The 13580-nt window shown below is 43.4% G+C and overlaps 1 protein-coding gene across 5 annotated transcripts in view; it reads left to right on the top strand.

Annotated features, from left to right (window-relative positions):
• Window positions 1-13298, top strand: part of SHROOM4 (shroom family member 4) — a 268730-nt gene extending 255432 nt beyond the window's left edge. For 4 of the 5 annotated variants that reach the window (XM_070366161.1, XM_070366164.1, XM_070366162.1 and 1 more), the window contains 4 exons: window positions 2989-3138; window positions 4027-4207; window positions 8067-8336; window positions 9223-13298. In XM_070366161.1, coding sequence (XP_070222262.1) covers window positions 2989-3138; window positions 4027-4207; window positions 8067-8336; window positions 9223-9492 — 871 coding nt within the window. In that variant the 3' untranslated portion in view covers window positions 9493-13298. The remainder of the gene's footprint in view (window positions 1-2988; window positions 3139-4026; window positions 4208-8066; window positions 8337-9222) is intronic. The other variant, XM_070366165.1, reaches the window with a different exon arrangement.
• The last annotated feature ends 282 nt before the right edge of the window (window positions 13299-13580 follow it).

Here is a 13580-nt window from a genome sequence, read left to right as displayed (position 1 = left end):
AAAGTGAAAAGTGAAAGTGAAGTCGCTCAGTCGTGTCTGACTCCTAGCAACCCCATGGACTTCAGCCTACTAGGCTCCTCCATCCATGGGATTTTCCAGGCAAGAGTACTGGAGTGGGTTGCCATTGCCTTCTCCATATCTGGAGCTAGCTAAGAAGTTTTCCAGCCTCACATGCCACAAGCCCAGCACTTACAGGGCCTGGCTCCCAGACATGGAGATCTCTTATCAGATCTCTAATGGCTCTTTCTCAAGCTGCCCATCTATCTGAAAGCATTCTTATTGTAATTAGAGAGCATCATGGAGTTTCCATGATCTATAGTGAACTTTGTTATGAGTAAGAAATAAAGTTTTATCATTTTAACCCAATGAGATTTCTAGGTTGTTTATTTATTACAACAGTGATGTAGCCCAAAGTTAATAATACAACACAGATGGGGTTTTGATCCTGAACCCAAGTTCTAGTATTGACCACTTGATTCCCCATCTCACTGATTATGATAGAAATTGCAGCTCCTTGAATACCTAAGGCTACTCTTAAAATCCTGTGCTCTAGGTCTTCTAATAATTTTATAAGTACCTAATATTCTATTAAACCCCATTCTTTGAAAATACACAAAAGAAAGCTTTGTGGAAAGTGACTGTGGATTGTTATCTATCACAGCAGGGAAAAGGTAAGCCAACATAGCACATAATCGACACTTAATATTTTGGAAGAGGGAATGAATAAATGAATGAATGAATATGTATTAAGCATATGCTATATGCCAGACACTGCTTGTCATTTTAAATCTATTATTTCATTGAATCCTCCCAATGACCCTATGAGCCCTTATCCTTATTTGATGAATAATGAAACTAAAGCTGAGTAAAATAAGGGACTACTTAACTCTGAATTACACAGAAAAGACTCAAAGCCAGATCTGACTCTAAAAATCTATGCTTCTTTTCCCATTCTGGGCAGCCCCTCTCAGGGAGCTCTGGTTCCTGCAGTAGCCAGGCCTTCACTTAGATCTCATGTCTCCTAGAAGGCAATGTGCACCAGAGGTAGTAAAGCCCCAGGCTTACCCCTTCCAGCCTCCTAGTCCTTCCTCTTCTATGTACTTCCGTTCACTGTGGCACCTTGTCCAGAGAGAAGGAAATTGCTAGTACTAGGGATTTTATAACTTAGTCTACAGATTTGTTTTTGCTTAATGACTGTGGGATGTGAGGGGAAACATTTGCACAAAAACCTGGCTTATGGTGGCAACAAATCAATTATATACGCTTCTTTGAGTGATGGAGATTTAAGGAACATCATTCCCAACATAGCTAATATTTCATTGCCTGTTCTCTGTGTGCCAAGTATTGTTCTAAGCACTTTTGTGTATTGACTGACTTAATCTTCACAACAAACCTATGAAATAGATACCATTAGTCTCCTACATTTTTTTAGATGAGGAAAGTGAGGCACAGGGATATAAAGTAAGTTGCAGAAGATCATAAGTAGCCAGAACCCAGATTGTCTGGCTCACTGTGCCCACTGCATCACCCCGGGAACTCCTCAAGAAGATCCTATTCCAGACCCTCAGAGAGCACAGAGTTCTACCCAGCAGGAAGTTTTTAAGGTTTTATAAGAGAAAGTAGTACTAAGGGCAAGTAGATGTGTAATATTTTGAATCTAAAATGTAAAAAAAAAAAAAAAAAGACATCCTGATTTCAGCCAAGTTAAACTAGAGTATCTCTATAACCCACATACTCTTTTGTTAAAAAATGTCAGGATACACATAGAAGCAGGTGAGTGGAATTATCGAGTGTTGGTTAAATCTAATAACTGATTCAAGTACAGGTATAGTTTGCTTTATGGATTCTGTGCATTTCTTCTCAGTAGTCTGGAGAAGGAATCTGCTTTTCATATCAAATTTTGTTATCAAAGTCAGATTATGATCTTATAGATTTCCAATAACCTTTGCCCTATTAATGGAGTGAATGAGGAAAGGAGCCTAGAACATAGTGCCTGATATGATACACTATAATATAGTACAGGGCCATGTCTGCTAGGGAACTGAGTCACATCCACTTTCAAAATTTTTCTCCAGTTTTATTGACATATAATTGATGTATAGCTGCATTCTTTAAAAAAATAAAACTTCTGTGCTTGCTTTCAGTATTTCATAACTCTCAACTCACACACATGCCCTAAATATTTTTCTTATATAATTCTTTTAGGAATTCCCTAAGTTCATACATTCATATTCCCTCTAGAACATTCTCTCTTCTCTGCTAACATATAATCCAGCCAGAAAATTCCTTACATGCAGGGTTTTATATGACGTCAAGTTGTCCCTTTGGCAGTATAATATAGTGGCTAAAAGCACAGATTCTGGAGTTAGGTCACCTGGGTCTAAATTTTGAATTTGCCATCTACTGTCTGATGACCCCGGGAAAGTCACTTTACCTCTCAGTGCCTCATGTTCCTTATCTGTAAAATGGTTGTCCTGAACATTACATTTTATATCTATATTTACACACACACACACACACACACACACGTCTTAGGACAGCTCCTGGGCATAGTAAGCACTATGTGAATATTAGCTAGTAGCAGTCTTATCCATGCTATTAGCTTAAAAACCTACACATAAAATGAATACCTAGGATGAGAAATATTGGCATGCCTAAATTTCTTTTGTATGATGAATTAGGAGACAGCATAGTGTGAATCAGTAAATAGCTGTGGAGCCTTTTACCCATTATTTTTGACCTTTATCTAAGAGCTGCAAATAGCTGCAAAAATGACTAATGAGTGTCTCCTATTTTTCCTTTCAAACTGCTAGAGGTTAGTGAAGGGGCAGTGACACAGACAGGTGGAGGGTAGCGGTGGCTGGGAGGCAGCAAGAACATAGTGGGTATGGGTCTCCCCCTTACATAAACCATAGATGGAATTATTTGCCTCTCCATTACTGAACCCTAACATTGAAGCATTTCTTCTCATTTCTTTCCTCACATCAGACCAGAAGCTTTGATGGCGGAAGAGTCCAAATCCAAACCAGCATGGAGCCAGAGCTACTTCTTTCCTGAGGAGCAGTTCTCTTTCATGGGCTGGGGCTCAGATAAGCAGCACCTCAACCCTTCAGGCTTCAGTGAACCCAAGACAACAGGGTTTGCTATTACACTTGTCAAGTCCATGGGCACCACTTGTTTTATTCCCATTTTATTCTGCAGCCATGGAAGAGGCTGGGGCCATTGGGGATATACCAGAAGTGAAGAGATGTTATCTCTTCTCAGGCCAAAGACCTGCGCCACATCAGGCAATCTCAGAAGAGCTCACGAGAGATGTTGTACACCATGACAAGTCTCTGGCAGGGGTACTAAACCCAGCCTCCAACATGGTGACAATTGCTGAGGTCCTGGGTGACCTCTTTGCTGTGGGAGAACTGCAGTGTGTGTGTGTGTGTGGGGGGGGTTATTTCCAGCAGGAGTGGCACCGCCAAGAAAGAAGAAATGATGAGGGTGTCCAGGAAAGCCATGGGATGCTTTTGTAAGCCAGCAGACTAGATAGACCTGGGGGTGGGCTGGCATCCAGGATGGGTAGGAGGGAGGCCAACAGTCTTAAAGGATGAATAGCTAAGGTCTCAGACATGTTCTTACCATGTAGCCCCTTCCTAGGGACCCATATATTGAGACCATGAACCAAGGAGAATCATTGATGATCAGAAACCCAGAACTTCAGGAGACTATTTTTTTCTGGATTTTAGTAGAGTATTAATGATGAAACCCATTGATCGCTAAAGAAGTCTCACTAGCTGTGGAAGTCAGGGATGTAGAAATAGCCCTCTCATTTCTTCAAGTTGGCCTTAACTTGGCTTCTGGAAAAAGCCTTCATATGGCCTGTTTATGTTTGAACAGGCCCTCCTAGTCCATTATTTCCTTATTTTACAACTCTTTGGTGAACCTGGGTCCCATTTTACAAATGGAGAAATAAAGAAGCAGAAAGGTTAGCAGATTCTCAACAGAGGTACTCAAATGTTCATTTTTTTGTTTCCACAGACAAGATTTTCAGCACTTCTCACCTCCTCAGGGGGCCCCAGGGATCCCTACCTCTTATTCAGCTTATTACAATATTTCTGTGGCCAAAGCAGAGCTGTTGAACAAGTTGAAAGACCAACCTGAGATGTTAGAGATTGGCCTAGGAGAGGAGGAAATTGACCACGAACTGGCTCAAAAAAAGGTGATGTTTTTGGCATGCCTTAGAGGTTTTCACCATTTGCTTGAGTGTGGCTAGAGGTTGACCTGCCTTCTACCTTCTCCAGAATATCTTGGTGCATTCCTATATCTTCAGTATAGAAATCAAATAGCCTCTCTGGGTTTCTCACAAATGCAGCTCCAGTCTCTTTTTGATCTAGGCAATAGCAATAATAATAATACAGTAACCATCATCATCATCATCACCACAGTGTTGCTCAAATCCTAAAAACAACTCTACAAGGTAGGCATTACTGTGTTCTTTTTACCAGTTGAGAGGACCAGGCTACCCAGAGTTACAGACTAAGGGTAAATCCAGGACTCGGAGTCAGTGCTCTCTGACTTTCTACTCTGAAATAAGCAAGCCTTGTTAAATAACTTGTTATCCAAGGCACATCTGAAGTTTTGCTAGTGAGCTCTAACCAGTGGCAGCAATTGATTGTATTCTCTATAACTTTCTGGAGGAGAGAACAGACTGACCAAGAAAGAAAAGAAAAAAAAAATTATAGGCCAGTCAACTTTAATATTTATTTGCAAGTATAATCAATTATCTCTTAAAAATACTAGAATAGATAAATGGAGATGATGTTGTTGTTCTGAAGCCTCCCCTTTCTTCCTCTAAGTACCCCTAGCGTGGGTTTCTAATCAAATTCCTGGAATCACTTTGCCCTCCCTGCACTTACCCCTTTTATTTCATAAGCAAATAGGGTTTCCATGGCAACCTCAAAGGCCCAATTTACTACTTGGTAGACATCTGAGCTCAATGTAAATTGCTCTTCTGCCCATATTTATTATGAAGGACACAACCTGTACAAAAGCTCAAGGCCATTTGCAAGAGACCCCCACCACTTTCCAATCTGAAGCAAAGGGTCAGGGAAAGAATAGGAGACATGGTGGAATCAAAGTTTTATTGATTCAGATGCCTGCTTCCTTGGATTCCATGTTTCCTGAGCATGACAAGGCTCCTCCTGGCTTAGCCAGGACCTTTTTATTAGGAGCAAGCCTAATAAATGTCTGACGAGGAGAAGCAAGAAATGATCAGAAATGGCAAAGCACAGAACAGCAGATAGTGAATTGAAGTGATTGTGGGTGGACTAGGACAGTTTTTGTCTCTGAAGAAAATAGGTGAGGAAGGTCACCAATCTGCAATATCCCAGAACAGTCACTCAGCTCTAGCTGGTCTGTGATGACTCCACAGCTCTATCCACTACACTTTCCCTAGAGTTGAAGTTCAGGTTGCAAAGCCAAGTGCTGAGAAACAAAGGGCTGTGTCCACTTTCATCACTCAGGTCTATGGAACCAAAGAGCTGGGGTTGGGTAGGTGATTTTCCAAGTTGATCATTTGGCCCCCAGCCTTCCCTTGTCCTTGGCATTGAGTTTTGTTTGGGAAATTAGAGGGTGTGGATATAACAGAGCCTCTTGGCATCTAATTGTGTTGCCTGATTCATATCATTGATCCTTAATTCCCAGTGGGTTTTGAAATTTTCCCTAAATGTCTACCTGTTACATTTTACACTAAGATAATGGTGATCTCCTGACTTTTGACCGCTTCTGAAATATGACAACTGGCCCAGACCCAGAGCAGGCTCTCTTGTCCTTTGTCACCTTGGACATCTCTAAATAAATGACTAGAAAGGAATATGCTCTAGATAACTACAGGCCTATGGTCTGAGAGTTCCTGGCCAGGAAGAGTACACTGAAGCATATTTCCTATATACAAGACAATATTCTAAGCATGTAGCATGTATTAATTATGTTATGTATTTCATTCACATAACAACACTATGAGTTAGTAATACTGTTACTCCATCTTTTAGATGGTAAAATTGAGGCACATAGAAGTTGAGTAATTTGCTCAAGTTCACAGCACTATTTTGTGTCAGAGCTGGAGTTCAAACCCATGTAGTCTGGCATCAGAGTCCTTGCCCTTAACTATAATGTGATACTGACTGCAAAGGCTGGGGGCAACCTGGGACAGGTCTATTCTTGTAAGGACCTTGCAGCTAGACAGGTTGCATTAGCTCAGAGTGCCTGGTGATTGTGGTGGCAGTTGCAGTAGCAGTAGCAGTAACAGCATCAATAAATATGTATCGAGCACTTAATGTACCAGGCACTATACTAAGTATTTTACTTCTATGATCTCATCTAACACTTACAACAATGGAGGGTTGGGGGCAGGAGACATACTTCTCCAATTTATAGATGAGAAAACAGAAGTCGTAGTAGGATTGGGTATCTTGTCCAAGGTTACACAGTTTGGAGGAGGTGGAATTGAAAACCAGATGTCTATAACTCCAAAACACCAGTCTACCACACTACCTTCCCATAAGTGCAGTTCCACAACTGGTTACACCTATAGGGAGACAAATCAGAAGACACATATAGTGCTTCCCTTGAGAAACTTAGCCAGTAGTAGGAGAGGGATCAGATGCACACACAGAAAACAAAAAGTGAACAACTTCAAATTACACTCTCAAGGGTTCTCATTTCAAAAGACTGAAGAGTGTAGAAAAGAAAAAGATAATTGAGACAGGAGTTATGGGGACAGGAGCTTCCAGTAGGGAGAGTGGGTCAGAGCTGGGCTCTAAAGAAAGAATGGGAATAGCCAAAGTAAAGGAAGAGATAAAGAGCTGGCAGAACTTCATAAGCAAATCAGGAACATAAGAGTGATTGTTGTGAACACGTGAGGAGCTAATCCTCAGAGGTTCTGAGGAGTGAGATAATAATAGATATAATAATAGCTGAATAATAATAGCAGCTGCTTTTATTGAGTACTCAGTCTGTGCTAAACCTTTGGCATGCATTATGTCACTGAACCCTTATTACAATTCAGTGAAATAGGTACTACAGTTACCCCCATACTACAGATGAAATAAAACTCCATAAAGAAATTCACCTAAGGACTTCCCTGGCACCCCAGTGGTTAGGACTCCATGCTTCTATTTCAGGGGGCACAAGTTTGATTCTTGGTCAAGGAACTAAGATCCTGCATGCTGTGTGGTATAGCCAAAAGAGAGAGAGAGAGAGAGAGAAAGGAAGGATGGGAAGATTTGGGAGAGTGACATTGAAACATGTAGAATATCATGTAAGAAACGAGTTGCCAATCCAGGTTCGATGCGCGATACTGGATGCTTGGGGCTGGTGCACTGGGACGACCCAGAGGGATGGTGTGGGGAGGGAGGAGGGAGGAGGGTTCAGGATGGGGAACACATGTATGCCTGTGGCGGATTCATTTGATATTTGGCAAAACTAATACAATTATGTAAAGTTTAAAAATAAAATAAAATTAAAAAAAAAAAAAAGAAATGCACCTAAGGTCACATAGCTAGGAAGTGGCAGAGCTAGCAGTCAAACTTAGTCATTGTGACTCCAGAACTCCAGTCTTAACCAAAAAGCCTCAGAAGTCAAGCTGAGTGGGGGAAGATCTAGTGCAGTGCCATCAACATCAGAGGTACTAAAATGGAGTCAAGGAGAATTAAGGAAGCACAGGGAAATACTTGATGGCAGTGCTTTTCCAACCTATGCTCTCACAGACATTCCTTTTTATATTTAACAAACAGCAAGTATTTAGTGAATTACATTTGGCAAATGAGAATTAGCCGGTGGGTACCACTCATCTAACACCAAGAAGTTTGGTGGTGACAGAGATTCCTGGCAGACCTGAAGGGATGGGGGAAAAGGCACCCGTCCAGAAAACTGAAATTGCTCATGACTCTCAGGTTTCCTTTGTTTCCAATGACGAGGGTAGAGCCCACCATCTGTGACTTGAATCTCAAAACAGATGTTCCAGGCACAGATCTGTTTCTGTCAGTCCCCATTCTCATCCTTTGCTTTATTTCTCCTAGGTACAGCTTATTGAAAGCATTGGCAGAAAACTCTCTGTCCTGCGGGAGGCCCAGCGAGGACTGCTGGAAGACATCACTGCCAATTCTGCCCTTGGGGAGGAGGTGGAGGCCAACCTAAAAGCCCTCTGCAAATCCAATGAGTTTGAAAAATACCGTTTATTTATCGGGGACCTGGACAAAGTAGTCAACCTGTTGCTGTCACTCTCTGGTCGGCTGGCACGGGTGGAGAATGCTCTCAACAGCATCGATTCAGAGGCCAACCAGGAGAAGGTAGGGTTGAGGTCTCCAGGGTATGGATGAAAGGAAGTGCCATATGCTTCTTCCCAGGACTTCTCCTTTCAGGTTTGGCTAGTCTGGGAGGCAGTAGATCGTAGTGTGAAGAATATAGGCACTGGCTTTTAAGTGGAAATTCTGGCTTTAGCACTAATTAACTGTGTGATTGTGGGCAAAGTCACCTAACCTCATCCTGTCTCCATCTCTTCAAAAGTGGGATGACCCTACTACCTATCTCATGAGGTTGTGTGACTTGAATTAGGTAATCTATGTTAATAATTTAAAACAGAACCTAGAACAAGGTAATACTGAATCAGTGCTAGCTGCCAGTGATAGTAATAATAGTATCAAGTAGTTGAGATTAGGAGGCTGTCTGTTTCATAGGTTGGAGCATTCTATGTACATTCTTAAACCCAAACTGCATTACCTCTTCCTGTCCAAGTGGATTTTAGATACAAATTTGAATCCACAGTAAAAGGCACATATGCTTTTGCATACACACATGGATACATCCTCTCACACTCACAAACTATTTTGAAAACCATCATCACAGTGATGGTTTTTTACCAGATGGAACATGTGCCAGCTGGCTTTGTCAGAGCCTTCCTCCACCCCAACCCCAGTGGTGGTCCACAGAGTAAAAACAGTTTAGGGATGGAAAACAGTGGTCACACATCCCCCTGTCCAGAATTGCTGTTGTGTTTATCCTCCCCTTGCTACAGAAAGGAAAGTCTTTTGCATGAAGGTGGCCTTCAGGGCAGGAAATCTAGACCTGGTGACTGAGCAGAGGGGCTAGTGGGTTTGTGGGAGCATCCTTCGTAGAGTACTGCATTGATGAGATAACTGGATTGGGATGGCCCTTATTGGTCTTCTGCTTCCCCAGTTGGTGCTGATAGAGAAGAAGCAGCAGCTGACAGGGCAGTTGGCAGATGCCAAGGAGCTGAAGGAGCATGTGGACCGTCGGGAGAAGTTGGTGTTTGGCATGGTCTCCCGTTACCTGCCTCAGGACCAGCTCCAAGATTACCAGCACTTTGTGAAGATGAAATCTGCTCTCATCATTGAACAGCGAGAGCTGGAAGAGAAGATCAAGCTCGGGGAAGAACAGCTCAAATGTCTCAGGGAGAGCCTGCTCCTGGGGCCCAGTAATTTCTAATTTCTACCAGCAGACTGCCTATACCATCCCTGCCCCACCACAGTGGGAAGTGCTTTCAGTCCTTGTTAGCAGTTTATTAGCAAATTAGATAGCAGTTAGTTAGCAGTTTGTTCCATATTCTCTCACTGCCCCTTAACCTAGTGGTATTCCCAACCAGCTAAGAAGTCCTGGGGAGGCCCCAAGCTTCTACCTGAGAGAGAGCAGAAGCAAGAAGTAGGAGCTGAAGCAAAGTGTGATCATACAACCACACTCGCCTTCTCAGGTTGTATGGCCAAGTACTCACCCCACAACAGAACCAACAAAGTGCCTTCCTTCTTCTTTGTACTAGGATACCAGGAGCATCCTGCACTCACCACCCACCCAGACTTTGAAGTCTCAGAGAGCAGTTGCCCGTGCAGCTCCACTCTGTCCCAAGGCTTGTGGCCCAGACATTTCCCAGGGAGATCTGACTGTCTTGAGGACTTTACCTACCACCAGCTTTAGGGTCTCACTGCAGCTTTGCAGCAGGAAGCACAGACAGATAGATGACCTTTAACAGAACGTGAGCAAAAGTTGAGAATCCCCAGGTACCCTGCTAGAAGGAGCTATGCTTAAACAAGCTGGCTCTACTCCCACCTTCCACAGCATCTAACTGAGGGGTAGGAGGCCTATTGTTAGCCCTGGCTAGTGTGGCCCTCCCCTTGTACTAAGGCTTTGACTTACCACTTGAGGTTTCATCTTGCCTTTACATTACTGGGGGTTCCAAGTGCCTATCCTAAAGGCATCACACTATGGGGAATAGCTCTACTAAAGCTGACTTCTCGATACATGTTTTATTATTGGGGGAGAGGGGATTGTTATATTTTAAATTGCCTTTGGATTTTATTTATTTTTATGTCTTTATTATTTTTTTCTTTTTTAAACTAATAAGGTAAGAGGGGAGTTGGAGAGGGGGAAGTTAGCTGAGAAAGAAAGTATTTTCCGCAGATCAGCCTTAATCCACCATCGCTAGGTAAGTGGGCACCAAGGCCTTGAATTCTTCCCACCATAGCGGACAAGAGTCTGAGGGAGGAGTTCTCACTTCCAACTCAGAGCTATGGCCTGGCCCTATATTTCCCTTGAAGTCTGGATGACCATGAGCTTAGAGTTCCCCAATAGGCTTCAATTTTTTCTTGCTTACTTTTTCTTGAAACCAAAGAAAGGGACAAAGGTTCACTCATTTCTCTGCCATTTCCAAGCTGAGGAAGGCGTAGAGGTGAGCTCAGGAAGAGCTCCTCTATCTGTTGTTTTCTTAGCCTGTGGCCTGGCTCAAGGAAGCGAAATTCATTGATAGCTGGAAGCTCCAGCCAGGGCCAGCCCCTCAGAACAAGTTATAATCCAGGATCTTAGGCACACAAATAATGAATGCTGCTCCTATGGTGAAGGTCCTATCACCAGTAGCCAGTTTCTATCCTGGAAAAGCCCCCAGGTGAGTGATGGCAGGAAAGGAAATGTGGCCAAACTCTGCCCTGTTATCCAGCTCAGTTACCTGTTCTTTGTTAACTGGGGCCCATGCTTGATATTGTACAATGCTGCTCAGACAGCCCAGGCGTCACTTCTAGTCACTGCTGAGTTCCTCCGGGTCCTTGGAGGTTAACTGTAGCAGCAGAGGTGCCTCGTTCAACCAAAGAATTTGCCAAGGAACTCTGCTGCTGCTACAAATACTGGTTGCTAGCTTCTGTTTCCTCTTCATTGTATTTGGAAACAATGGAAGAATCCTTGCCAGCAGGGTGTCCTGGGGGAGGGGGGACCTGAAGTACACTGTTGCTGTCAGAACCACTGTTAAAATATCAACCTGCCATTCTCCCATCAAGTGGAGGATTATACTTTATTCAGGATGGCTGATGGCTTATGAAAAGGCTAGGTTTATCTAAGCCAAGGTTGAGGAATATGGAGGAGTACTTCGAGTAGAAGCTGTGATTGCCATCTTTTTTCTTTTTAACAGGCTCTTAGACAAAGAGTGAGCAGGCTGAGACGTCCTGCTACTGGGGCAATGAGGCCATTGTATCCCATCTTTCTAAGATTTTTTTTTTTAGCCAGAACAACTTTTTGGGAATAGAGCCCAGGGAAAAGAGTGGCCACTTACATGGACACCATGACATGGTCTGGGCTTTTGTAGTCAGCATTAGAGTGCTGTGTGCTGTGCCTAGTTGTGTCTGACTCCTTGTGACCCCATGGACTGTAGCCCACCAGGCTCCTCTGTCCCTGGGATTTCCCAGGCAAGAACACTGGAGTAGGTTGCCATTTCCTTCTCCACAGCATTAGAATGATTGTACCTTAAATGTACCTTAAGTATATCAGACTAAAGTGGAGTTGGAGAAGACTCTTGAGAGTCCCTTGGACTTCAAGGAGATCCAACCAGTCCATCCTAAAGGAAATCAGCCCCGAATATTCATTGGAAGGGCTGATGCTGAAGCTGAAACTCCAACACTCTGGCCACCTGATGCGAAGAACTAACTCATTGGAAAAGACCCTGATGCTGGGAAAGATTGAAGGCGGGAGGAGAAGGGGACGACAGAGGATGAGATGGTTGGATGGCATCACTGACTCAACGGACATGAGTTTGAGTAAACTCTGGGAGTTGGTGATAGACAGGGAGGCCTGGCGTGCTGCAGTCCATGGGTTGCAGAGTCGGACACAACTGAGCGACTGAACTGAACTGAAAAAATACCATTGACTCTGGTTGTTTGTGTCCCTTATCCCACCTCCAGTTATTCTAAAATTGGAATCAGAGCACAAGAATGCTTTCTTCACACAGAGAGTCAATTTCCAAAGCACTTAATAAAAGAATCCCCAAACTGTATTGAGCAGTGAAGCTTGGCAGACAAAGGTGAACTACCAGACAGGCACAGATGCCCCACACTGCTGATGTGGCAGGCTCATTGTGGTGATAGCACTACAAAGTTGCCAGTATTTCTTGAGATGCAGTGTCTCTTGCCTATTCTCATTTCTTGGGCTCAGGCCTCCACCTGCCAGGAAGTAGCAGTTTGGAAGGCAGGCTGAGGAACTTCTCTAAAGACAGAGTTATTGGTCTTGACTTCTGCCTTCTCCTTTCAAATACCCATAGAGGCCACAGTGGATAATGGGTAAGTACAGTGGTTGAAATACAGAGAGAAATCAGTGTAAGGGGCTCTGGGTAATTGAGTCTCCTTGAGTCCTACCAGCTGCAAACTCAGCCAGGGAAGAGCAGTAAATACTCAAGGGGAACCCAAGAGAAAGGACAGAGACACTGAAAATAAAGCCCCAGAAAGGGAGAGAAAGAGACTGGAAGCCAAGGAACAGAGAGAGTGAAAAGATGAAAAGCCACTTTCAAGGGCCAGATTCAGGTTCTGTTCTCCATTTCACCTGATGTGCCCCAAAGCTGCCAAGGGCACCAGAGCCTCAGCCTTAACTTCAGTCTCCCTAAAGGTGCTCTTCTGCCAGTAGCAGGCCCCAAATGGAGGAAGCTAGGCGCATTTTTAGACTACTTCCTCCTGTCTGGGGTTTGGTGTCTCCCACCGTTTTTGCCAAAGGAGTTGTCTATGCCGGTAATATTTCTGTAACAGCATATTATATTCTTTGCAAATTAGTAGGTCTTTAGAGGGGGGTGGGGCAGGGGCAATTTCTGTAGAAAAAGAACAAGTGTTTGTTGTACAACTGTTGGGGGGGGCATCTATCCCATGTGAAGCTATTATTTTTCTGAATCTTATTGTTTCTGCATTTGTGTCCTCCACCAATCCCTTCTTGGCTGACATTGATAATGCCTGCCAGATTGTCATCAAGGGTCATGCTTCAATAAAAGGTGCTAAGGACAAAAAAAAATAATTCTCATGTGTTTTGACTAAGGTGATGGAAATTCCCTAGCATTCTGCTGAAAAGTGTTGGAAAGGAATTTGGTCACCTATCCATAGTCCTTCATAGATAACCATATGATCAGAGCCTTACCCACAGTCCTAAACCCTTACCCTGGCCCCTCAGGGATAGCACTGATACTTCACCATCTGTTATCCCCAGTACAATAATTGAAAATTCATGAAGAGTCAACAATAGGCATGATCTCAAGTGTAGACTGCAGCAGTATACAGAGTCCA

This window comes from Bos mutus, chromosome X (genome assembly GCF_027580195.1).
Source record: "Bos mutus isolate GX-2022 chromosome X, NWIPB_WYAK_1.1, whole genome shotgun sequence".
NCBI classification, from domain to species: domain Eukaryota; kingdom Metazoa; phylum Chordata; class Mammalia; order Artiodactyla; family Bovidae; genus Bos; species Bos mutus.
Note: the sequence above shows the minus strand (reverse complement) of the source record. Positions and strands in the feature narration are given on the sequence as shown.